At 39.0% G+C, this 26,536-nt stretch overlaps 1 protein-coding gene across 3 annotated transcripts; it reads right to left on the bottom strand.

Moving 5' to 3' along the window:
- Positions 1-771: 771 nt before the first annotated feature.
- Positions 772-25,435, bottom strand: LOC121426717 (retinol dehydrogenase 7-like). Of its 3 annotated transcripts, none has more exons than XM_041623093.1 (6): positions 25,345-25,435; positions 10,476-10,614; positions 9,848-10,074; positions 8,606-8,864; positions 1,722-1,891; positions 772-1,109 (listed from the first exon to the last, which is right to left on the bottom strand). In XM_041623093.1, exons 2-6 carry the CDS (start codon positions 10,592-10,594, stop codon positions 919-921), a joined length of 966 nt encoding a protein of 321 aa, XP_041479027.1. In that variant the 5' UTR covers positions 10,595-10,614; positions 25,345-25,435; the 3' UTR covers positions 772-918. The 3 variants fall into 3 exon arrangements, with proteins under 3 accessions (XP_041479027.1, XP_041479025.1, XP_041479026.1); XM_041623091.1 differs by lacking the exon at positions 25,345-25,435 and adding an exon at positions 13,326-13,514; XM_041623092.1 differs by lacking the exon at positions 25,345-25,435 and adding an exon at positions 12,741-13,222.
- Between the last annotated feature and the right edge of the window lie 1,101 nt (positions 25,436-26,536).

Genomic DNA, 26,536 nt, shown 5'->3' with positions numbered 1-26,536 from the left:
TATACGCAGGTCGGTAACACTACAGTACCAAGGACATAGTTATACACTCTTATGGTCACATCCGGCACTCAAAAACAAAAGCTCTTTATTAGGAAAACAGAACTAATGATTAAAAAAACTTGTTATTCATTCACATCGTTGTGCGAAACTAGTTTCACCGTATCACGGTTATACGCCAACGAATTTGAATATTAATCTAATAATGAGTTATTAATAGTACCGAAGTCTTTGATAGTGCACAATGTTGTTTTATTAATGTTTCAATAACATCTTTATTTAAAAAAAAGACAAGGGATCCATTTCACAAACCTGATAAAGACTAGTTACAAAAACAAAATACACAATAGCTATAACATATTTCCTACCAGCCCATAATATTGAAGGACTTCATTAGCTTTTATCTGATATTGCTCATTTTTTTATAACAAGTTTCATGAAACGGACCAATGCACGTGTATAGGTTCTCAAATAAATTTGTAGGTGTCTGTGTGTTTCTGATTTTTTAAAAAACAAGTGCACACCTAGTTTCCAATAATGCATACAACATTTCCATTTATATGAAAGCAAGATAAAAGAGCATTGTAGATTAAATGCCTTCCTAACGGGCATAGGTGCCGTGGCCAGGAATCGAACCCCGGACTTTCCATGTATAGCCAGGCACCTTAGACTACTCGGTCACGGCACCCTCACACTCTCTGATACTGTCCTGTAAATAATAATGAAAAACCCAATTCCTCAACATCGTAAAAGACAGCATTAAACCAAATAGCTGTGTGATTCGATTCACTGTTTCACATTCCACAAAATATACATTTAAAAAAAAATATTTATACACTCAAACATTTCGGTGTTCCTTTTAATTAGAACCTGTTCGAAGTAATTTGATCTCGTTAGCACAAGTGGCATTCAGGCTTATCTTTAAGGGCAGAGCTTATCTTGAATCCAAGTTGGTGCATAAGACATTGGCATCCAGATCAGCTTCGCGTCCCAACCCACGGCGTATCGCGTCTTGGGCCAAGTAGAAAACAGCGCATGCTCAATGGCGTCAGTCACTTTGGCGAAGTCACTTGACACCATGGAAGTGATCAGGGAACCTTTCTCATCAATGACTGACGAAAGAAATAAAATGGAGCAAAGCAATACAGCGATAAAGGTATGAGATGTAATCTGGAGTTAAAAAATCGAGCCAACTAGCATTTCACATTCGTATACATTTACTTCAAATTAGGGTCATCGGGGAGAAGTAAACTGAAAAAAAATGTGAAAAGGATTAATAGATTTATCTAAATTCGGCTGTCAAACATTCAATAAAGGCCTCTAGGCAAACCTATTGGATGTTCATTATTTTGTTTGACAGGAAAAATTGGTCGAGAATACAGTTATAGAGTAAATATCTTGATTTTAGGAAGGTTATTATTTAAAAAGTATTATTCTAAAATTTTGAAAAATCATTTAGAATAATCATGCCACTTATTTTTGTTACCTTTTCAAGTCAAAGGGGATCCACATTTTTACAACTCTGCATTTTGTGGATTCCCTTATTTTTGTATACCCTGATTTTTTTTATTACAATGTATTATGTTTGGATGAAAATGAAATAAAATTCTTGAATTGATCGAATTTATTAAAGTTAAAATTTGGTCTCTGGCTTTAGAAATAAACGGATGAAAAATAATCACATTTATAATGAAAACATACATTTTATAGAGGTTTTTCCTTACATTTTTGTACCAACGCTTCTGGGAATTCCTTTTTCTCCTCATCAGAAAGTCGGTTCCAAAGAGACATGGTGTTTCGTGCTATAGTGTCCTTTGATGCCATATAAGTGTCAAAGAATCCTGGCTCGATGATGCTCACTTTAAAGGAATACCCGAAATTCCTACGGTCTCTCCTGAAGGTTAAAAACATAATAGTCGATTTGACATTTTCCGAACCTAGAAATGTTCTTTCCGATGAAGTTTTTTTCTTGATTCATGTTCCTATGGGGTCCTAGAACAAATTCAGCTTGGTTGCCCAAAGTTGCCGTTTGGGCAATTTTGCTAATTTGCATAAATCCAAAATGGCCGCCAGATGCCATCCTGAAAACCTAACTTTTGAACCGCTGTCCACAAAATGATGAGTAATGACTCGTTTTAGGGGTTTAGAGATGTGTAGAACCGATTTCTGTAATCATTTTTGCAATATAAGGTCATCTTCAGGTCAAATCCAAGATGGCCGCCATATGCCATCTTGAAAAATTGACTTTTGTTCCCCTTGCCCCAGAATGACGAGTAATACCTTTATGGGTTTTAGGGTGTGCAGAATCCATTTCTGCTTTCTATTTTGCACGTCATCTTCAGGTCAAATCCAAGATGGCCGCCATATGACGCCATCTTGAAATATCAATTATTGAACCCTTTGCCCCAGAATCATGAATAATAACTCTATTCATGAGTCATTTGGTATGTTGATTCAACTCATGCAGTTATTTTGCACAAAGGATAATCTTCAGATGAAATCCATGATGGCTGCCAACTGCCATCTTGAAAAATTACTGTCCGAGGCTTATGTCCGGGAGTTTTGATCTTTTTTTATTTCTGTGCAACCATACTTTTCCAGTGAAATGACTTTAAAGTATTATTTGAATTAAAAAGTGATTTCTCCGTATTTTTTTTTCAAAAAAATTAGTTAACTTATTAACTTCCTTTATAATTATCATTGGACTTTTCCTCCTGACAAGAGCCATTGACTTGGTCAGCAGGAGTGCACTCTTTAGCCTCCTGCAGAAGATAGGCTCCCCAAGACTGTTCCACGGTCAGGATTGTTCTCATTCGTGAAATGTTTTACGGAAACGATGTCGCCCCTGCCTCTCAAGAAGTGGGAGTACAAGACCTAGTCATACATAACAGCTGACACCGACTGTCCTCCAGATATGTATATCAACAGCACACACTCGTCTGGTTGTGGTGGACTCCTCACCTACCTTGGACCGACTATATGTCTCTTGCCCCTTTCACAGGACAAGCATATAAGCATCAGGATTGTAAAATCTGTCACAGTCATGGCCAAGCTCCTGCACGGAAGTAAGTCCTGGAAAACGTACGCCGACCAAGAAAAGTGGCTAAACACCTTCCATGTCAGCTGCCTCGGACGTATCATGCACGTTAAATGGCAGGACAAAGTGAAAAATACAGAGGCCCTTCAGCGTACGTGCTGGCATCAAAAGCTTATTCTCGCTCCTTATGCAAAGGCACCTCAGGTGGTTGGGGCATGTTTGCCGCATGAAACCTTGGCGAATCCCTTCTTGGATTCGCCAAGGTAATGTGAGCTGTGTGATTGGTCTCACCCCATCGGTAGATCACACCTCCGATACAAAGACACCTGCAAACGTGACATAAAACTTGCCGGCATAGGCACTAACACTTAAGGTGTAGATGATAGTCGCCATTCTATGGAGAGCTACAGTATGGGGGTCAAGACGTCAGAAAATAATCGGAATTCTAAATTGGCAGACCAAAGGCCTAGGAGGAAGGCTAGGACAGCATCTCTATATACACGTGTCTCAGCGCCATCCTCCTTCATCTGTAAAAATTTGCTCTAGAGACTGCCACTCTAGGGTGGAGCTCTAGAGTCACTCTCGAAAATGTAAGGCCTAGCGCTACACCATGATCAAGGTGAACTGATGCCTACCAATCATTTGACACATTGATTTCGAAAAAAAATATTGATAAAACACTTTCAAATTCAAATAAGACCCTAAAAGCCTTTTCAGTACAAAGGCATGGATGGACCTTAACAAAATAAAAATACACTCGAAATGGATCATAGCCCAAACCTACAGAGGATTCATTCTAAAGTTGAGCAATTAATGTTGAAATCTGACATCTAAGATGTATTTTCACCTTGACCTTGAACTTGAGAGTTAATTAAAGAAATGAGTATTCTTACTGAAATCCCTTTACATTAGTTCTGACACGTATAAACCTCGGACTATAATTTTTCAAGATGGCGGTTGGCGTCCATCTTGGATTTGATCTGAAGATTATCCTTTGTGCAAAATAACTGCATGAATTGAATCAACATACCAAATGATTCATGAATATAGTTATAGTATTCATGATACTGGGGCAAATGGTTGAACAACTGATATTTCAAGATGGCGTCATATGGCGGCCATCTTGGATTTGACCTGAAGATGACATTATATTGCAAAATAGAAAGCAGAAATTGATTCTGCACACCCCAAAACCCCTAAATAAAGGTATTACTGGTCATTCTGAGGCAAAGGGAACAAAAGTCAATTTTTCAAGATGGCATATGGCGGCCATTTTGGATTTGAACTAAAGATGACCTTACATTGCAAAAATGATTACAGAAATCGGTTCTACACACCTCTAAACCCCTAAAACGAGTCATTACTCATCATTTTATGGACAGGGGTTCAAAAGTTAGATTTTCAAGATTGCATCTAGCGGCCAGTTTGGATTTATGCAAATTAGCAAAATTGCCCAAACGGCAACTTTGGGCAACCAGGCTGAATTTGTTCTTGGACCCCATAGGAACACGAATCAAGAAAAAAAATTCATCGGAAAGAACATTTCTAGGTTAGTGTATTGAGCCTATGAGACTGTCAAATCGACTATAAGTGTGTTTCGGTCTGAAATGCCCTAGTCACATCAACACGACCGACTCGAGACCGAACAATTTTTTTTATCACATTGTTTTTTTTTACAAACAAGACAGTGCACACCTAGTTACCAATGATGCGTAAAGCATTTCCATTTGTTTGAATGCAGGATAAAAGAGCATGTGGGTGCCATGGCCGGGGAACGAACCCTGGATTTCCATGTATAGTCAGGCGTCTTAAACCACTCGGCCACGGCACCTCTACTGTTAAAATTAATGCCAACGAAAGTGTGTTGCTGCCCTCTACGTTCGTTGGTTAATACGTTGTTCGGTCGGTCGGTTTGCAGAAGATCGCGTTGGTACACTCGGGATGGAAAGAACATCACTGCGTCACGGAGTGTGATCACAGTGTTTTCACATAGTGGACTATGTGAAATTATAATTCACACTGTCAAAATGCTCGAATTCAACAGTAAGAACTAGATATTTCACACTGTGGACACCTCGACAATGTGACGGTGAATACGGTCGACTATGCGAATATATGCGATTTACAAAATGCTCAAATTCAACAGTGTGGAGGTGATTTCACATTGCGTGCCACACTGTGAACACAAACTCTGGGACACTGTTCTTTCCAGTAGGGATGGGCATAAGGTTGGTGTGACAACATCATTAGGTATAAATGAACAGACAGTGATTCATATTCAAGCTCAAAGGGACCCCCCTCCCTCCACCAAGTAAATGAATAATATAAACAACAAGAAATGAATTAATAAACTAACATAATAAAGTACAGTAAACAAAAATTGATAGGACGGGGAAACAAAATTCAAAAAGCCATGACGCTGAAATTTCACCATGGATGCGGGACAAATGTTAAGCCATTTCAGACATTTGCTTTCAGTTTAAGAAATCAGTTATGCACACATTCTTGTCAACATAGAAAAGAGGGAACCAATTGTTATTCATTTTTTTTTGCAATTATTGACAATAATATTATAAGTATAATTTCTAGCAGATTTTGAGTCTTTCATGATCACTTGGAATCGTTAATTTTGCATCATATTGTGAATTAATGACTTTCAATTAAAAAATGAAAATGAAAAAATACATATATATTCTCTAACACAAAACGAGTTTTTCACATTATGGCAAACTGATTATGAAAATAAGCTGAATTTTGCATTTAATGAACTTGCAGCATTACACTTTTCTTTCGGCTTTTCACTTTGTATCCAAATCAAATTGTTTGTGTGTGGGGTCCTCTTTTATGAAAGATCGAAGTATCATTTGATTTCTTAGATGAAACAAAAGCTCTTTGCTTGATATGGGCGCATATTCTTATTCTGAAACAATAATCACGATAAAAGAAGGCAGAGTTGGCCTGTTGGGGACAGCCTATGATGTAGTATCTTTCATTTCAATTCAATTGTCGTACAGTTTTATTGAGTTGTCGTATATTTATCGCAGATACTATTATTTTCGTACATTTCAATTCAATCATCAGAATCAATGTCCCATTAGTTTGAAGTTGTCTTGTCTAAAGTTTGAACATTTACTCATTGACTTATTGATATGTGCTGATAGAGTTATCTCCCCCCCCCCCCCCGCTCAATGTTGTACCATTGTCAATTTTTCAGTAGCAGCAATTTAGACTCCATTTTTTGGAGACCATCTTGGATTTTTTGACATAGTAGACCACTGGTGGTCCTTTTTACTTGTCCTGGTGTATTATTTGACCCTTTAAACCATAGTTTAGACACTACAATCATATCTCTCGGGGGATTTTTAATGAAGTATGTAAATTTTCAGTAACAGTAGTCAATTTAGACTACATTTTTGGAAGCCATCTTGGTTTTTTGACATACTGGACCACTGAGTGTCTCTTTAACCTGACCTAATGTATTATATGACCCTTCAAACCATGGTTTAGACACCACAATCAAATATCCAGGCAGATATTAAATGTCCATTTGTAAGTAATAGAAGCCATTTTAAACCCCATTGTTTGGAAGAAATCTTGGATTTTTGGACATACTTGACCACTGACTGTCCTTGTAACTTGTCTGAATGTACTACTTGACCCTTAAAACCATTGAATAGAAACATAATTAACTCTTAACATGCCACGCACACTACTAAGCCAATGCCACAGTGCTAATCCGATGCTAATCCCCTGTGCCAGCCACAAAACCCCCCTGTGCCACATTGATTTTGGGATCGCGAGTCGTATTCACTCCTTCCAATAGTCATGATTACAATTGCTTGTAACTCTCTAACGATTAGTTTATCCACAAAATATTGTGTAGTAAAGTTGTAGGAAATTTCATACTCCTTATAATGATGTCCTCATTATGTGGATTGGTTATTATCTTTACCGCTAAAATATGAGTTGTATCAAGTAGTTCCATTTTGTGGAGTGTTTTGTATGGATCAAAAACCTAGGTCTCTTCTCTCTCAGAGGCGGAGCCATATCTTGTAAAAAATGTAGAAATACTCGAAAAAGTCGAATGTAAACCGCGTGAGTAAGTTTATCTGTCAGAAAGCAGAGTTCACACTGCACACAATAGTGCTAATTACAGCGTGCATGCGATGCGCAATACAATGCAAAACGGCGTAACAATGATTGTTATTCCGAATGTGCGCAGTCATGCACGAAGCAGGCGAGGGTAGGAAACAATGCAAGCACAAAGCAATCAATAGTAGGCGTGCGAGCACGAGTGTGGCATGTTATAGTAGGATACGTAGCGTGCACGAAGCACTCAATGAGTTAAAGATACTGACATAAGCAATAGATGAATTGTGGATTTTTAGGCTTTGGCGGCTATTTTAGACGCCATCTTGGATTTTTAGGCATACTGGTCTGCTTATGTTCACTCCAATCTGTATCAATAGCTCTTTTTAAACCTTTAAACCATGAAATATGCACCAAAATTTGATGTCTAGGTCGGATAATGAGAGTGTTATGGCCATTTTCTGTAATGGCGACCATTTTGGACGCCATCTTGGATTACGGAAAACCCTCAAGGAGGATATAATTATGAGGAATTTTAGTATGTTAATATAGACATATACCTGGACCTACATGTATCCTGAAAAAATATCAGCTTGTTACCTGAAATTTCCTTTCTTAAGCCTATTTTGGCCTAATGCTCTTGGACTGGGGGGGGGGGAACCCCGGTGTAGTGATTCAGTTTGGTTTTCGCCTCCCAGGCACAGGTGACGCCAAACAAATAATAATAAATAATTATGAGGGGCTTATGATTTTTTTTAAGAAGCGTGTGTGTGGATGGGTGGAGGTGTGAATGTATGTGTGGGGATGGAATAATTGGTAGGCGTCTCTCTGTGTGCAGATTGTGCCAGTGGCGTAACTACGGGGGGCATGGGGAGCACGTCCCCCCCCCGTGCTTACGTTCGCAAAAGTTGGTGAGATAATGCTCTTCATGAATTCCTAATATCAGTCCTTAAATGTCCCTTTGCGCTCACATTGTTTGTTTAGCGAGACAGGTACGTATCATGATTTTAAAAAATTGCTTATTATGTCTGAATATCGAAAATTTTCAGCTCGCGCTTCGCGCTCAAATTATTTGATCAGTGAGATACATATTCGTTTAATGGCATTGTCCTTAAAATGTTTCTATTAGGTCAGTATACCTTGCACCAGCGCGCTTCGCGAGCTCACTAAGTTACAGGTTTTTTGCCGGTACGCCACTGGACTGTGCACATAATTACTTTGTTCATACTTTGATTCTTCGCTCAGCAACTTGTCGCCACTGTGATTTTACGAACTTCTTAAGAACGCCTCGTAGTCAGGCATCCAATCAAAGTTCTGTATGAAAATGATACTGAAATGAGCGTGGTGAATATCAGAACATATCAATAAATCTAAGATGAATGTTCATACTTTAGACAACTTCATATTAATGGATTTTTTTGTGTGTGACCCACTCTGTATATTTCAATTTAAATTCAGTTGATTTTTTTAATGAATAGTTACCGCACAATGTCGGAAAATGCTTCTACTGCAAACTTTGACACGCTGTATCCACCGGGGAGAGCAGCTAATCTCCCAGCGCAGCTGGCGATGTTGACCAACCGACCACTGCTTTTCTTGAGAAGCGGTAAGAATGTCAGAGTAACATCGATGACACCAAATAGGTTTACCGCCAAAACTTTCTCGTAATCTTGCCGTTTGCTCAATTCAACAAAGGCGGCAATATTGGATACGCCAGCGTTATTAACAACGCCCCAGAGAGCTGTGTACAAGATAAGAAAAGAAAAGAGTTGGGTTTTTTTTAATCGTATTAAATACTGTGAACGGATTTTCTGGCCTTAACGCAATTATGATGTATCATATTCAATTATCTCGGGGAGTTTCATTCATTATTTTTTTCTGCAAATAAACAAAAGATTTACAACTTGAATATTGTGTAAAACAGAATAAACGTAGTTGGATTTAGGGTAACAATAATAGTGGATGCAGGGCCCACCGCACTCATAAAATTGTTGGGCAAAATATGCCAAACTTTTAACCAACCCTGGGCAACATACTGGGCACACAACTATGGGTCAAAATATGCCCAAATTGGGTAATAAAAACTCATAATTTTGTATAAGAATTACCATGCCACTCCCGATATTAATCTTAATTCAAACGGAACAATACATTTTTAGTACAACATATGGTTATACTAATAAGTTTCATATGATCAGATGATGATTTTTTTTTGAAAAAAAATACTATGTGTAGGGTGGGATTTGTATGCGAATGTATAACTTTATATATCATCATGATTATATGCAACGAAGGTAAATAAAAAAAAATAATTTCCTTGACTGTTGTTTTCTTGAAAAAAAGTCTGGGCGTCGCGACTTGACTGGACCTCGGGTAAGGGGTGAGCTAGGATGGGGGAAGCAATGCGAATCTCCATGACTTTAGATGAAGATACTATACCTTGGTCACATTTGCTCTACGGCGGCCGTACGGCGAGTCGAAAACAGCAGTTTTATTCATGTTATATAGCTGGTACAAAAAAAATGTTAAAACGGCTGTTTTTGACTCGCCGTACAGCTAGCCGCCGTGGAGCGAATGTGACCGAGGTATTACTGGACAATCCATGGTGTAGTCCTGTATTGCGTAATGCCATGCACGCGGTATTCCATTTAGTGCGGAAAATCCCTATCGTCATCATAGGAGTCAGATAGTAAAAAAAAGGTTTGTAAACGTGTCATTGAATACCTCTTTCGTGTGGTATAATCTTCAGCACTTCCTCATACGCTTTGGCAACACTGTCGTGGTCAGTGACATCGAGGAGCAAGGTCTTGACCCTTCCGGATGTGACGTCATCAAGATCACTTCGTCCTTTCTCAGTCAGACAAGTGGCAATGACGTGAACACCCTTGGTATCAAGTTGCCTAGCAAGTTTGTTGCCGAATCCAGTGTCGCATCCAGTGATGAATACGTATCTGGAATAGGTATGAATACATTAATACATTAATAATAAGCGACTGCATTTCAGGTCAGTGTACCAAAACAGAAAAATATATTACGATCCCAATAATGTATTTTGATTTCTTTTTCATTTATTGATTTTTGCAACATTTTTCATAACCAAAAATACATATCTATAATTTGTTTTATCAACGTGTGCAAAAACAAATCGTCAAAAATGACCAACAAGTTGTATTTCTTTCCAAGGCCAGCCCCCCCCCCACCTCCACCACCTTTCGGCTCAGCCACACCATACATTCAAAACTATTTCTCAGCCCCTGAAGTGGCTAGGCGCGTCTATCACATTCCCCCAAAATAGTTAATGGATCGTGGAAGGGGCAAAAACTTTATTCAGTAATAAGAATTAGCAACTTACTTGTCTTTGGTAATGTTATCCACGTAGGGTCTTCGTAGGAAGTATTCCATTATTTTAGCAACAATGGCTCCAACGGTGAGAGTCGCCAACAACATGACGGGAGACGGGAAAGACATCATTTTTTTCACATCAACTGAACCTGAGACAAAATGATACAAAAGGTATAATATTACCCCAAAAAATCCACAAGCACCCCTTTAAATGGGTTTTGCAGTCTGTTTCTATCCTCATATATATATATATATAAAGTTAACATACTGAACGAAGTGTCATTCTAAAGAAAAGGCCACACCCTCACAAGACTGAACAAAAATGACAAAAGTCTGGACACTTGCACACTAGGACCCTGGGAATGATTTTCACTGGGGTGCTGATGTTTCACTCCATATTGAAAGTAATTCTCCTCCCGAGAAATTCGACAAGTAAAAAAAGGGTTCCACTTCAAAATGAAGGCAATTTTCGCCCAGAGAAATTTTACAACTATAAAACTAAAAGGTTTCACACCAAAATGAAGGTAATATTCATCCCAAGAAATTTGACAAGCAAAAAAAAATAAAGGTTTCGGTAAAAAAATTTTTGGTCAGTTTGGTTACCTTTCTCCATTTTATCGCACTGTCCAGAACTCATGGGGCTGCTGGGACCGTGCTGCCTATGGGAAATAATACACGCAGCACCCCCAAGGAAAATCTTGGGGGTGCAGCTTCGGCAACCCCACCCTCCTTCCCAGGGCCATGCTTGCACACGAACATTGATGCAGATTTCAAAATATTTTGTTACGGATGTTTATTGTAAACTTAACAACATTTTGACTTTTCAAGTCAAAGAACCATTGGCCACTGAGCACATAACGGTCATCCATTCCTGTCATAATTCAAACAAAATCTTTAAAAAAATTGTAAATACGAAGTTCTCGCAATTCACGGGACAGACAGAGTCTGCAAAGTGGTAAATCTATTGAAAATGCACTGAGGTTTTTGTCGAAAATTTTTGCTGGACCGGGACAGCAGATCGACCTAAATTTCACACCAAACGAAAACATGGCAAATATGTCGACGTTTGTCCAGAGTCGCAATTTTTATTCACCGATATTGGACACAGACTACTTTGTCATCAAAGGCTATTGGCAAGAAAACTCCCTACTAGCATATTACTGTGTAACGGATGGATTTTTAAACTGGCTTGTACTATTCCCAAGCTAAAGCATCACTAGCCACCAAGTGCCTTTGTGGTACTTCGTTATTGTTCAAACAAAGTCAAACGGAAACATTGCAAGACATATATCAAAATATGAATGTAAATCAAATGATTTGTTACAGATGTTAATCTGTCACGGATGTTAACAGTTATTCGTTATCATATTGTCATGCTAATGAAGGGGGAGTTCACCCGGGCAAAAAGTTTATTGTAACTATAGCAGAAAAAATATATTTGCGTAGGTTTTTGGACAATCCATCAAAGGATTTCAATTATTCGATGTGTGACGTCATATGCGAGTAGCTTTCGCACATACCGTATAGTAAAACATTAACGTCATTTTTCTCAGAAATTTGAATATGGATTTTATTAAACCTTCAGTATATCAAAACCATAAAGATTCCACATGCGCTCCTAAAAAGAAAATAAAAACAAATAACTCATCACGAACCATTAGAAAATTAAATTTATGCATTTTATATTACCATGGGCAGCTGCTCGGTTATAAGTCACAAATCATAAACTAGAAAATTCTAATAACTTTCTTAATCTTTAATGTTTTTTTCTTCACCACTGTTATTTTTTTCTGCTAGTTTTACAATAAAGCCAGGGTGGACTTCCCCTTTAAGCATCACTGGCCATAAAGTATACGTGCAGCAATGGGCATCCCTCCATGTAACCTGCTACAAAAATAAAATCTAAGACAAATCATGCACGTTTTGCGAGGCTACAGTAAAAAAAAAACATGGGACAATGGATTGTGACATATATCTGAGAACAACCCTAGTATTCGCAACCACCAGGCAACCGCTTTCTGGAACGCAGAGAATCAATTGTCAAAAGCCCGTCGTGACAAAGCAGTCTTTGTCGAAAATCGGTGAATCAAACCAACAGTGTCATCATGGACTGTGCGCGCATGAACAAACGACATATTTTCAATTTTTCGTCAGCTCCAAATCTCAGGATGATCTACTGACACGGCTCACCGGAACATATTGTAATCCTGAAGTGCTGGATAAATATGATGCCATGTGCTATGAAATTGCAATAGCATGAGAACCAAGAAATTACCTTATTCCAACACAGCACATACACCATTTGCCGGACTGGATGGTATACGCTGCACGAAAATCGAACAAGTTCGATACCCACTGTACTATACTATAAGCAGCTATACGGCATTTTCCAAATAGTATCTTCTTATGTGAAACAGGTATATAGGTAATCCAACAATTCTATTCAGCGATTCGCGTAAAGTTCAAAACGTGCATCGTGTATCGAAAAGTATACTCCTCAGCCTAAACGATCTTTATACCTGCACAATAATTGGAGGTAATAAACTGGGCTATCAATCGTTGGTTATAAATAACATTAATAAAATGTGCAAGACTTATTGTAAATATTTACTAGACAATTACATAATCATAACAAGCAAAGATAACAGCTGCGAGGAACTTGCCCTTGTAAAAAGACCAAGGGAAACAAATATACTAAACAAACATTGACATTCCACATCGCTCAATATCCGATTCTACGTCTGAAAAAAAAATCACACACACACATACACGCGCATAATTCATGAATGCATGCAGAAATCACAGGTTTTTTAACACAAACAAATCCATCTAAGATACAAAATAAGAAGAGCCGACTTACTCTAACTATTGACAAGCTCTAGTATGGTACCAAGGTGCGAGGACCAAATGAATATCAAGAAAATCCTGGAGGTTTTTTACAAATTAATTTCGGGCCCTCTCGACATGCTTTAAGGGGCTTTCACAATTTGTTTAGAATGCACTAAGACTAGTTGTCTCAAAGTCGTTACAAATGACCATGAGACCGACCGCGTTGAGCCGTGCGAGATTGAAAAATGGACTTTGGACACAGTGACCAGATCTGGACAATGGAAATACGAGACAATTATCGGGTCAGATGTAGATGAAATAGAATCAATACTTGGCCGCTGGCCTTATTTCCAAGTAGTACAAAGAGATTATTAGGCTTGGCCAAGATAATTCATCAGATAAAATAGAATACTTTATTAATCCCCGTTTACAGTCTTTGGTCTTTGGTGTTCACAATTTTCTCTGTCAGTGTGTGTGTGTGTACTTGAGTTTTGTCAGTCGTGTATCAATCAGATATGGGACCGACCTTTAACGTCATCATCCGAAAGACGTGACCAGGGCTCGAACCTCTGCATCGATTTGTAACTTTCCCACTGCTTGGGTTACAAGCGCACGCCACATCAGGCCCAGTCAGTGGCGTACCATGGATCACGGAAGTTGAGGGCGTAACAAACAAAAGCAAGCCCTTTATTGAGCGCGCTTCATCGCCAGGTGTGAAACTCAGTAGGAACAGTTTCCCCCTCCTGCTCTTTGACCGAATTAAGCTTCTTCGGAATTTGGAGAAAAGATGACCATATTTAAAACTACCCTCACATAGTACAATGACACCTTTTGCATGACGATGGTGTATGGAATGGAGTATATGGAAACTCACATCGGTGCGAAGCGCAGAAGCTCTGAAACTTTTTTTTTTGCAAATTGTTAGTCTTTTTATAATGACTGAAGTTGAATACTTCTCTCTGTAGGATTTGGGGATGGTTAGATATCCCACTGCCCAAATATTGTCTATGATGATAATTTTCACGAACTACGTTCAATATTTACCTTTAATCCCAAATCTCAAAATGTTTGCTTTTTCATGCATTAAAAACAGAATAGAATTAGTTGCTAATCATTGAGACCCCATGGGGAATATCAAAACCCTAATGACGACAAGACAATCTTCAAAAGATCATAGCTTTTTGAGTTGCATATATTGTAATTTTACCTTGTTTATGATTTCATTATTGAATAAAACATACAAATATATATTTAAAATAAATCTCAGGGTGAAGAATGAAGTGCGAAACAGTTTTACAACTTATGCGCAGAATAACAAATCAATCCTTCCACGTACAGACACACCAACACCTACACACGCACAACGCACCCTTGCACACCCACACATGTGCTTCCTAAACCAGGCGCGGATCCAGGATTTCGTAGGGAGGGGGGCCCAAATTCGACCTGATTTTGGCGCCCCTGTGTACTTTTCGGAAAAATGGCGGCCCCTCCCTCCCCAGGCAATCATAAGTGCCTTAAATGCATGTTAAATTATCTTATTTCATAGGCACATGAATCAGGGGCGGATCCAGCTTTCGCCAATAAAGGGGCCCAAATTTTTTTTTTCAGCCATATTTTCCTCGATCGGCCGCTCAAGATTTTTTTTGGGTTTGTTTCTTTGAAGGGGGTAGTCTTACAAGTCACATCTTAGCTTTATTCTTTAAATCAACATAAATGTATAATATCATAATCCTTATTTTATAATGCCTGTGCGAAGCGCGTGCAATTTTTTTTTAAATTGCATGAATTTTTTCCTAAAATTTGAACTTTTTGAAAAAAAGATGTGCCTGCAATAATTACTGCGAACGCGAAGCGCGAGTAGAAATTTGTGATAAACGTTTTGAACTGATCGGAAAGGTAGGCCTACCAGTCCTGTTAAAGACTGCATACAGTTAGCCACGAAAACGTGATATATTTCAACAATCAAATAATGCGAGCGCGAAACGCAAGCTGAAAAATTTTGACATTTCTACATAAAAAAAATTAATTATTTTTTTGTAATCATGAACAGGATAGCTATACAGTATTACTTAACAATTGATGCGAGAGCGAAGTCCGGGCGGAAAAATTCTAGATTTGCGATCTCGAATTCTAGAATGCGAGCGCAAAGCGCGAGCAGAAAATGTTTGTATACGTTTTGAACTGATCGAAAGGTGCCTTTTAAGGACTGCTTGCATTTAGCCCTGAAGACATTACATATTTCAACAATCAAATAATGCGAGCGCGAAGCGCGAGCTGAAAATTTTTGACATTTCTACATAAAGAATGGAAAACTTTAATACAATATACTTATTACAGAAAAAAGCAATTCGAATCTGTACTGATTCCCAATATTTATCACACACAAATCCATTATCCCATAAACTAAAGACTCTAACAGTATTTGACATAATACACTTCAAAGTTTACTACTTATGTTTAAGTACGTAAATAACATGCTCCCACCTTCATTTCACAATTTTTATACTCTTAATACATCTATTCATTCATACCCTACCCGTTACACTTCATTTAATCAACCCCAAGCTGCTTATTGCGCAGAGATCCAGACACCATGGTCCAGATATGTGGAACTCTCTACCAGCAGAGTCTGTAAAACAATCTTCGTCTCTTCACTCATTTAAGGCTAACGTTAAATCTATGTTATTATCAGAATATTTGAAGTAAAATTTCTGTGTCGTATCCTTTTTATCGTGAATTTATTCCTCCTTCGATTTAGTCATCACCAATATCTTCATCATGACCACCATCATCTCCATGGCCTTCATTATCATCATCATCATCATCATAATCATCATCATCATCAACAACAACAACATCATCATATCACCGTCACCCTCAGCTTTATCATCTTCATCTTCACACTATGATATTGCATGAATTCATGTTTCGTATTTGAAAATATATGCCCATTCTGCTTTATAAATGTATTAATTCAATTAGTATAAGTTTGGGATTGTCATTTTTTCAAGCAATCTGCTTATGATGACAATCCTTCTCCTGCAAATTGTGAATATCATATAGTTAATAATTTTGTCTGGAATTATTTTTTTAGTACTCTTTACATTTATGATTCATGCCAAAAATTCTAATATTATGTTATGAAAAATGTATTATACGAATGTTATGGATGCAGAAGAAAACAATAAATCAAATCAAATCAATTGATGCGAGCGCGAAGTGCGAGCGGAAAAATTCTAGATTTGTTTCCTAAATCATGAAAAAGATGAATAAAATGGAATCTTCCTATATTAATAATGCGAGCGCAAAGTGCGAGCGTAAAAAAAAAATCGTGATTTCGACCTTGAACGGGATACTCTATTCATGTTTAAATCATAAAAGGGATGAGAAAGGGGATCTTCCTACATTAATAATTCGAGCACAAAGGGCGAGCGGAATTTTTTTATATTGTGATCTAAAACTGGATAAGTGAATGAAAATGCGCGCGCGTGTTTCAGATTTAGACCTATAATCTAGGCATTCTACATAATCTTTTATCATGAAAATAAAAGCGCGCGCGGAGCGAGCTTAAAATATTTGATATTCCGATCTGATATTTCAAACACTTTATAGGAAACTTGTAAGGTGGATATAAATCGCACTTGATAAAGAGCGGATATGTTTCATTATTACTTTAATTTTGAGACATAGGACCTTGACATCCTTAGGACATGTTATCATATGAATATGATGACTATATATCTTCCTATTCATCTTGCTAAGCGCGAGATTAAAAAGGGACAATTTAATTATTAAATTGATATCTTAGTATACATGCATAATGAGGGCGCGGAATCTGATGATATTATGGCCTGAACACTGTACATTCAAGCACCTTTTTATTATGAATAGGATGCATCATTAATTAGTTGATATATTTTTAACCATAAATGCGAGCGCAAATCGCGAGCCGAAATTTTTGATAAACTGTCATGAAAAGGGGATTTTAGGTAGTTTGTTATACAATCAATATTGAGACATACATAACCCGCCAATCAAAAATGCAAGCATAGCGGCGCTAGCTGATGCGTTTTTGATAATCAGACCTGAAAAGGGATATTTTGAAAACTTTATGGAATACATGAAAATAATAGGTACCTGATAAATCAAATTCGCGAACGCACAGCGCAATTGGAAAATGTTAATGGATCCGCCTATGCATGAAGAAGAGGCAAATGAATAATGGATTTATAATGATGTGTTCATGAATAAATGTAATATCACTTATAAAAATAATGCGAGCGGGAAACTCGAGCGATTTGTATTTTAATCATTTGATGCTTTCAATTTCGTTTAATTTCTCATCAGAGTAGGCCCTGCTAGAATTATGTGAGCGGGAGCCAGGCGCGGATCCAGGATTTCTTAGGGGGCCCTAATTTCAAGTCAAGTAATAATCGTGCCGAAATATTGACTCCCATTGCCGAATGGGTAATGTCTAGTTCAGTTAATTCTAACAGAAACCTCTCTTGCATTGTAGGCATTCTTCGTTCCTGTGGGTACTCCCATTTTTTTCTACTTTTTGTTTCAGGGTTGAAAAATCTTAGGGGGATGACACCCCTGTATCGCCACGTATGAAAACTGGTTGTGCAATAACTAAATTGCATATTCTGCATGAAAGAAAATTAATATTTTATTTTGGGCAAGATATTCTTCAAAAGATATAAATTAACATGCTTTTTATTATATAGTTGAGGTAGACTCCGTAGTCAGCACTCAGCATTTACTAATTGGGAGTGCACTGCCTACTTAGATCTGTGTTTGGATTTATTATATAATCGTTTGTTATTCGCTTGAAATCCATTCAAAACAGTGAGTTGTCTTGTCAATCCTAATCAACAAACATTGGCTCTTCCGCTCTTGCAAAAATCGTATAAAGTATCAAAAGGTTATGTATCTTATAATCTTGCTCAAATTTTACATACTCCAAATAGATTTTCAAAAGAAACAGAATGCGTGTAAACGGTGTATATAAATAGAAAATAAGATACTAAAGAAAATATACTGTAAAAAATTCTTTATTATCAGTGTCTTTATAAATATGAAAGCAATGTTCTTAAGTTCGCATCATTTTGGACGATAAGTTCTAATCTCTCTCTTTCATACGATACTAGCGAAACATGAATTCCAAGGTCCCATGTATCTTGTATACATCAACTAGTTCAAGATGTAACAATAAATGTAAATGATAGCAATGCAGTTTAGGCCTGAGTAAATACACAACAAAAAAGTAAGTCCCCCCTAAATCAAATTGCTGTAACTTTTGAACATAATTATTTTGAGATATGATATTTCGTAGGTGGTTTTCTACACTCATTAAGCAACTCCTGGTGAAAAATGAGATTGATCGGTTGTGTCATGCATGAGTGATTAAAGATTGAATTGAAAATGACTATTTTTGAAAGTCACAAGAATCGATTTTCAGATTATGCATATGCAAAGTTGGGCAAAAATTGTTTTTAGGTGAATTTCATGGTGTTATGCTGTTTTACTATCCATTTAGCCACTCACACACAATTTTGATATTGTATGTTCATGGTTGAGTAAGCACAGTGTATTGCAGGGGCCGCGGGGGGGGGGGGGTGCTGGGCTTCAGCCCCTCACTTTTTTTCCAAAAGCATGTACACAAATGTAAAAATGATCATACGATTGTGATTTTCTGGATGGTCAGTCCCCTTCCCACTTTCAAAACCGTTCCGCGGCCCCTGTATTGTGACGTATCATCATAGGGGTTTATGGTAGTATCCTCTAAAACTTGTTAGATCATGTTAAAATTTGGAAATGTTGATGTCTTCCCCGATTATAGGCCCCCCCCATTTCGAAATTCTGGATCCACCACTGACAGACTGATTTGTCCATAAATTAAACTGATCATGAGAAATTGTTAGGGAAGTATGCATTTATGCAGTATAAAGAGTATTCATACCTAAGTTTTCGAATGTGCTCGCTCAACCATGAAAATATTTAAAGTTCGGAACGTGTGTAGTGATAGAAATGATGGATGATAAGACAACAGCAATTAAAGTCACATTTGAAACCGAATTTGCCCCCAATATTCACTTTATAACCCTTTAAAATGAGTCTTTGACATTGAAAATACAAATTTTCCCACTTTGATGCGTGCTCGCTCATCCATGAATATACAAATCGATTTCATTTTTGCACAGAAAGACTGCCCATAGGTTGATAAACATTACTGCCAAGTGACATTGCTAAAGACAGCCGTGAAAAAAGTTCCACCATATTGAATAAGGCTTACTTATTCTTAAATATATGCACCTTTAATCTACACAAGTCTATGAGAGAGGAAGTCAAAATTTTAACAAATATGAAATGAGGGTTTGTGTCATGGACGGTTTTTGTTACTTCTGCCAACAAATATTTCATGAAACTTCGCACATGGCTTCAAGGTAACACTATCTAAAAGCCGCGCACACCAAAAAGAATCATTCGATACGGCACAGAGTGGGGCTAAGGCCTAGAACTTTCTTCTCATTTGCATAATTTTCGAATATTGTGTGCTCACTGATGCATTAAACATCGGGATTTTCATAAGAATCAAATCAAATGAACTATGCAAGGAGGTTTGTGAAAGATATACAGAGTTACAAATTGCATTTTTCTAATAACGTAAAAACGAGCTGATCACATTCCACATGTTCATTCAAGCGTGAATGTGTAATTAAACGCCTTTGAATCATTGAAGCATGTTAATTGGTCATGAACATAACGAAAAAGTTGAGAAAAGATAATTTTCAGTTACCAAAATGAAACAATACATGCCTATGATATTTATAAAATCGTATTTTTGTTTTCAATTAATATTCATTGAACCGTGAAACGATGGTTATTGTTGAAGATGCTCTCCCCAAAATAACTGTCATCATATTCTATCATTTTTATTGATAGAAATGTGTACAAAATTCAATTATAGTAATTTTGGACTTGTGTTTATTCAACCGTAAAATTTAGTCAAAAAGTTGTATCATCTTTTAGAAAGTACCTTTTACAAGCCTTCTGACCATTTTTCATGATGAGAATGTGGAATTAGCTCCAATAAAATGGAATCAAAGTAATGATATTTGGCTTGTGACTTTTGAAAAGTGACATTTTTGCCTTCTGACGGTGCTCACTAAAAGCATGACGTAAAATACGTCCATAACATTTACTCAGAGGAAAGCTTATAAAATTACTTACACGCTCATGTAAAAATTATTAAAAAAAACTCGCATTGGTTCGGAAATTATTGATGTTTGTTTAAGGGGGGACTTACTTTTTTGTTGTGTATAGTTTCAGTGGAATTCGTTAAAAAATAATAAAACGTGATTTCCCACTGTAGGTTGGAAACGAAAAGGTGTCGTATCATGAACTGTATATAGCTGTCTTTTACGCATTACTACATGAAACAACAATATAGGAACGATAAAAAACCGTACAGTTATTTCAGTTATTTGAGTATTTGACGATTCGTCAAAAAATAAACACGCATCCGAAACTTTCACCTTTACAATGAATGTTTCATTTATTCTTTTACATATTGCACACCAAGAAATAAAGGTTCAAAATTGAACCCCGAAAGGTTGATGCAAAATCAGCACCCTATGGGTTAAAAATTTGAACCCCTGATTTGGGGTTAAAAAATTGAACCCTGCGGTTGGGGTTCATTTTTGCACCCTGCGGGTTCAAAACTGCACCCCTAAATTTCAAATTGAAACCCTAGGGGTGCAGTTTTGAACCCGCAGGTGCAAAAATGAACCCCAACCGCAGGGTTCAATTTTTGAACCCCAAATCAGGGGTTCAATTTTTGAACCCATAGGGTGCTGATTTTGCATCAGCCTTTTGGGGTTCAATTCTAAACCTTTATTTCTTAGTGTGTGCAAATAAACTTCAAAATTTCTGTAAATATCTATCAATATATCCATCAGTGTTGTAGACAAGGCTCAAACCTCCAAGGCCAAGGCTTTAATACCCAAGACCAAGGCTTCAATCCCCAAGGCCAAGGCATGGAACCCCAAGGCCTAAAAACCTCAAGGCCAAGGCATTTAAAAACTTTCAATATATGGAACAATGAGCCAACAACAAGGCGGCAGTTCAAATATCAGTACGGCGCGGCGCCCCTACATGTAAGTCGATCATCAATTTTGCCCCCCCCCCTTCGAACAATCAATTCGGCCCCCGTTCGAACATCATTTTGGCATCCCTTCGAACTCAATTTACCTTCCCTAGTTCGAATATCATTTCGCCCCCCCTAGCTCGAGTATCAATTTTGGCGCCCCCCCCCCCCTAGTTTGAACATCGATTCGGCGCCCCCTAGTTTGAGTATCAATTTGGCGCCCCCACTTCGAACATCATTTCGGCGCCCTCCTAGTTCGAATATCAGTTCGGCGCCCCTACATGTAGGTCGATCATCAATGTGCCCCACCCCGTTCGAACATTAATTCGGCGCCCAGTTCGAACATCATTTTGACATCCCTTCGAACTCAATTTACCTTCCCTAGTTCGAATATCATTTCGCCCCCCTAGCTCGAGTATCAATTTTGCGCCCCCCCCCTAGTTTGAAACATCAATTCGGCGTCCCCTAGTTTGAGTATCAATTTGGCGCCCCCACTTCGAACATCATTTCGGCGTCCCCCTAGTTTGAGTATCAATTGGCGCCCCCCTAGCTCGAACATCGATTCGGCCCCCCTCCCAGTTCGAGTATTATTTTTGCGCCCCCAGTTCGAACATTATTCTAACATCCCTTCGAACTTTATTTCGGCGCCCTCCCTAGTTCGAATATCAATTCGGCGCCCCTACAGTCAGGTCGATCATCACTTCGCCCCCCCCCCCCGTTCGAACATCAATTTGGCCCCCCAGTTCGAACATCATTTTGGGCCGCATCCCTTCGACATCATTTCGCGGCGCCCTCCTAGTTCGAATATCGATTCGGGCGCCCCTACATGTAGGTCCAACATCAATTTGGCGCCCTTAGTTCGAATACCATTTCGCCACCCCCCCCTAGCTCGAGTATCAATTTGACGCCCCTACATCAACTTGGCGCCCCTACGTCGAACATCAATTCGCCCCCTCCCTAGTTCGAGTATCAATTTGGCGTCCCCACTTCGAACATCATTCGGTCGGCGCCCTCCTAGTTCGAATATCAATTCGGCGCACCTAAATATAGGTCGATCATCACTTCGGCCCCCCCCCGTTCGAACATCAATTTGGCCCCCCTTCGAACATCATTTTGGCATCCATTCGAACATCATTTTGACGCCCTTTCTAGTGCGAATATCGATTCGGCGCCCCTACATGTAGGTCGATCATCAATTCGGCCCCCCCCCCCGTTCGAACATAAATTAGGCCCCAGTTCGAACATCATTTTGGCATCCCTCGAACTCAATTTGCCTTCCCTAGTTCGAATATCATACCCCCTAGCTCGAGTATCAATTTTGCGTCCCCCTAGTTCGAACATCAATTCGGCGACCCCCTAGTTTGAGTATCAATTGGCGCTCCCCTAGCTCGAACATCGATTCGGCCCCCCTCCCCAGTTCGAGTATTAATTTTGCGCCCCCAGTTCGAACATTATTTTAACATCCCTTCGAACTTTATTTCGGCGCCATCCTAGTTCGAATATCAAGTCGGCGCCCCTACATGTAGGTCTAATATCAATTTGGCGCCCCTAGTTCGAATATCAATTCGGCGCCCCTACATGTAGGTCCAACATCAATTTGGCGCCCTTAGTTCGAATACCATTTCGCCACCCCCCTCCCCAGTTCGAGTATTAATTTTGCGCCCCCAGTTCGAACATTATTTTAACATCCCTTCGAACTTTATTTCGGCGCCATCCTAGTTCGAATATCAAGTCGGCGCCCCTACATGTAGGTCTAATATCAATTTGGCGCCCCCTAGTTCGAATATCAATTCGGCGCCCCTACATGTAGGTCCAACATCAATTTGGCGCCCTTAGTTCGAATACCATTTCGCCACCCCCCCCCTAGCTCGAGTATCAATTTGGCGCCCCCTACATCAACTTGGCGCCCCTACGTCGAACATCAATTCGGCCCCCCTCTCTAGTTCGAGTATCAATTTGGCGTCCCCACTTCGAACATCATTTCGGCGCCCTCCTAGTTCGAATATCAATTCGGCGCACCTAAATATAGGTCGATCATCACTTCGCCCCCCCCCCCCCCCGTTCGAACATCAATTTGGCCCCCAGTTCGAACATCATTTTGGCATCCATTCGAACATCATTTTGACGCCCTTCTAGTGCGAATATCGATTCGGGCCCCCTACATGTAGGTCCAACATCATTTTGGCGCCCCTAGTTCGAATACCATTTCGCCACCCCCCCCCCCTAGCTCGAGTATCAATCTGGCGCCCCTAGTTCCAACATCAATTTGGCGCCCCTACGTCGAACATTAATTCGCCCCCCCCCCCGTTCAAACATCAATTCTGCCCCCAGTTCGAACAGCATTTTGACATTTCTTCGAACATTATTTCAGCGCCCTTTTGGTTCGAACATCATTTTCTTTCCCCGTCTTCCTCTCCCCTTTCTTCTTCTTTTCTTTCCCCCTTTCTCTCTTTCTTTTTTCATCCCTCTTCTTCCCTCTTCCTCTTTCTATTTTCTCCTTTTCCCCCCTTCCTCTCTCCCCCCCCCCCTCTTCCTCTTTTTTTCTCCCCCTCCCCTCCCTTTTCTTCTCTTCCTTCCCCTCTTCCTCTTTCTTTCCCCTCTTCTTTTTCCCTTTTTCTTCTTTTCTTTCCCCTCTCTTTTTTTTTTTTTCCTCCCTCTTCCCCTTTCTCCTTTTCTTTCCCCTCTTCCCTCTTTTTCTTCCCCTCTCCCCCTCCCTTTTCCTCTCTTTCTTTCCCCTTTTCTTCTCTTCCTTTCCCTTTTCTTCTCTTCCTTTCCCCTTTTTTCCCCTTCTCTCTCTTTTTTCCTCTTTTTTCTTCCCTCTTCCTCTCTTTCCTTTTTTCTCCTTTTCCTTTCCCCCTCTTCCTCTTTTTTCTTCTCCCTCCCCTCCCTTTTTCTTCTCTTCCTTCCCCCTCTTCCTCTTTCTTTCCCCTCTTCTTCTCCTTTTTTCTTTCCCTTCTTCTTTTCCCTCTCTTTTTTCTTCTCTTCTTTCCTCCCTCTCCCTTTCTTTTCTTCTCTTCCTCCTTTTCTTTCCTCTTTTTCCTCTCTCTTTTTTTTCTCCTTTTCCTTTCCCTCTCTTTTTCCTTCTCTTTCTTTCCCCTTTTTCTCTCCTTCCCTTCCTTCCCCCTCTTTCCTTTTTCTTCTTTTCTTCCCCCTTTCCTCTCTCTTTTTTTCCCTCTTCCTCCTTCCCCTCTTCCTCTCTGTTTTCCCCTCTCCTCTCTCTCCTTTCCTCTTTTCTTTCCCCCCTTTTCCTCTCTTTTTTTCTTCCCTTCTTCCTTTCTTCTTTTTCTTCTTTTCTTTCCCCTCTTTTTCTCTTTCTTTCCTTCTCTCTTTTTTTTAGCCGAAGGGGGGGGGGCCGAGGCCCCCTCGGCCCCCCATGGATCCGCGCCTGTCCTAAACAACTTCATAAAGGAGTCACATTTCCCCAGTGGCGTACCTAGGATTTCCCACAGGGGTGGGGGCAAATTCTTCCGCCAAAATAATTGACAAGTCAAAAAAAAAGAAAAATGGTCTTCAACTACAAATAAGGGATTTGGTACCAGAATAAAAAAAGAAAAAGATTTCCAATTTCAAAGGAGCGGGACAGGATCAGTTTTAAATCGTCAGGTCAGGGGGGGTAGGGATACGTCCCATTAATGGATTGTGACTCGTCAAGGGGGGGGCAGTCTGCCACCCTGACGAGTCTGCCCCCCCCAAGGAAAAACCAGTTTCACTGGACCAGTTAGACCAGTATAATTTTAACTGGGGGGGGGGGCAGTCTGCCACCCTGACGAGTCTGCCCCGCCCCGTAGGTACGCTAGTGCATTTTCCCTTAACTCACTGGTTATGACGCCCATTGATCAATGTAATCAACATTGGACAACTGCACTTATTAAGTATACTTATCTTCAAAATGGCATACCTAATTTCGAAGCAGTTGAGCCCTTCACAAATGTGTGTGGATGTGGTGGATGTTCAGGTAGTGGTGTACGTGGGAGAGGTGTTGTAGATGTGTGTACGTGGCTGTGTTTGGGAGGGTGTGTGTGTATGTGTAATGTAATGTAATTACGTAATTTTCTTCGTGCACACAATTGTTCCACTCTTCAGATCACTCAACAAATTGACGCAACTGCATGAGATGTTACGACCTTTGGATATTGTCTCGTGCATGCAAACATCCAGATAAAAATGATACAAAATATGCAGGGAGGATAACTCTACCAGGATATAGCATATTGACAAGACAAATTCAAAATGATGTGGGTTTTTTTCTGGCATAAACTGTGCATTTGCCAAGAGCAGCCTTTCAAACCGACTTGGCGAGATATTTCTTTTTTTTACAATCGACATCACAACGACATTTTATAATCAAGCTTTTATTAAACATATTAAGCCAACGCAAAAGCAAACGCAATGTTTATACAAACACCAGTACTCGTCCCAGAAAATAAGAAATAAATGAAAGTAAATATAATTTCCTATTCACCGATGATATAAATACTAGATAATTCCATCTCAACCGGGACCTTCATGTACGTACTAAACACACAATCCAAAATTATTTTGAATGTTTTCACTAAATAATAATATAATAATATTCCGCATTTATATAGCGCTTAACACATCGGAACGACGTCTTTAAGCGCTTTACAGATATATTATTACCCCGGTCATCGGATCCTTTTTTTGTTTTGAATAATGTTTTTATTCTGATTTCATGAACATAACATTTCAATTTAACATTTCAAATCATATATAATACTTTACACTTCATATTTTCACTTTTTTTCCACTAACTTAACAAAATCATGAGTCATATATATCTTTAAAAAAAAATCAACAATGAAATCAGTTATTATAAAAATGCTTAAAGACTAAACTTCCCCCTCCCCCCACCACAAAACACACCCAAACACACACACACACCCAACACAACACTGCCCAGAAGATCTGCTCACACTCATTATAAGTAAATCATGTTTGAAAGTACAAAACAATTCGATGAAAAATTTTGAATATAACAAGCTCACGGGAGAAGCATTACATATATTGAAAGTAAATAAAGACTTACAACTTAACCTTGTCACAATTTTACTGTTTCCCATTTTTGCAAG

Source organism: Lytechinus variegatus, chromosome 13, assembly GCF_018143015.1.
Source record: "Lytechinus variegatus isolate NC3 chromosome 13, Lvar_3.0, whole genome shotgun sequence".
NCBI classification, from domain to species: domain Eukaryota; kingdom Metazoa; phylum Echinodermata; class Echinoidea; order Temnopleuroida; family Toxopneustidae; genus Lytechinus; species Lytechinus variegatus.
Note: the sequence above shows the minus strand (reverse complement) of the source record. Positions and strands in the feature narration are given on the sequence as shown.

What these genes read in the sequence shown, in the direction of transcription:
- LOC121426717 (XM_041623093.1), bottom strand. Translation starts at nt 10,594, where the DNA reads ATGATGTCTTTCCCGTCTCCCGTCATGTTGTTGGCGACTCTCACCGTT. An exon ending in GATTATACCACACGAAAGAG is followed by an intron (nt 8,865 to 9,847) that starts GTATTCAATGAC and finishes TCTTGTACACAG; the next exon opens with CTCTCTGGGGCGTTGTTAAT. An exon ending in GCATTTTCCGACATTGTGCG is followed by an intron (nt 1,892 to 8,605) that starts GTAACTATTCAT and finishes TTTAACCTTCAG; the next exon opens with GAGAGACCGTAGGAATTTCG.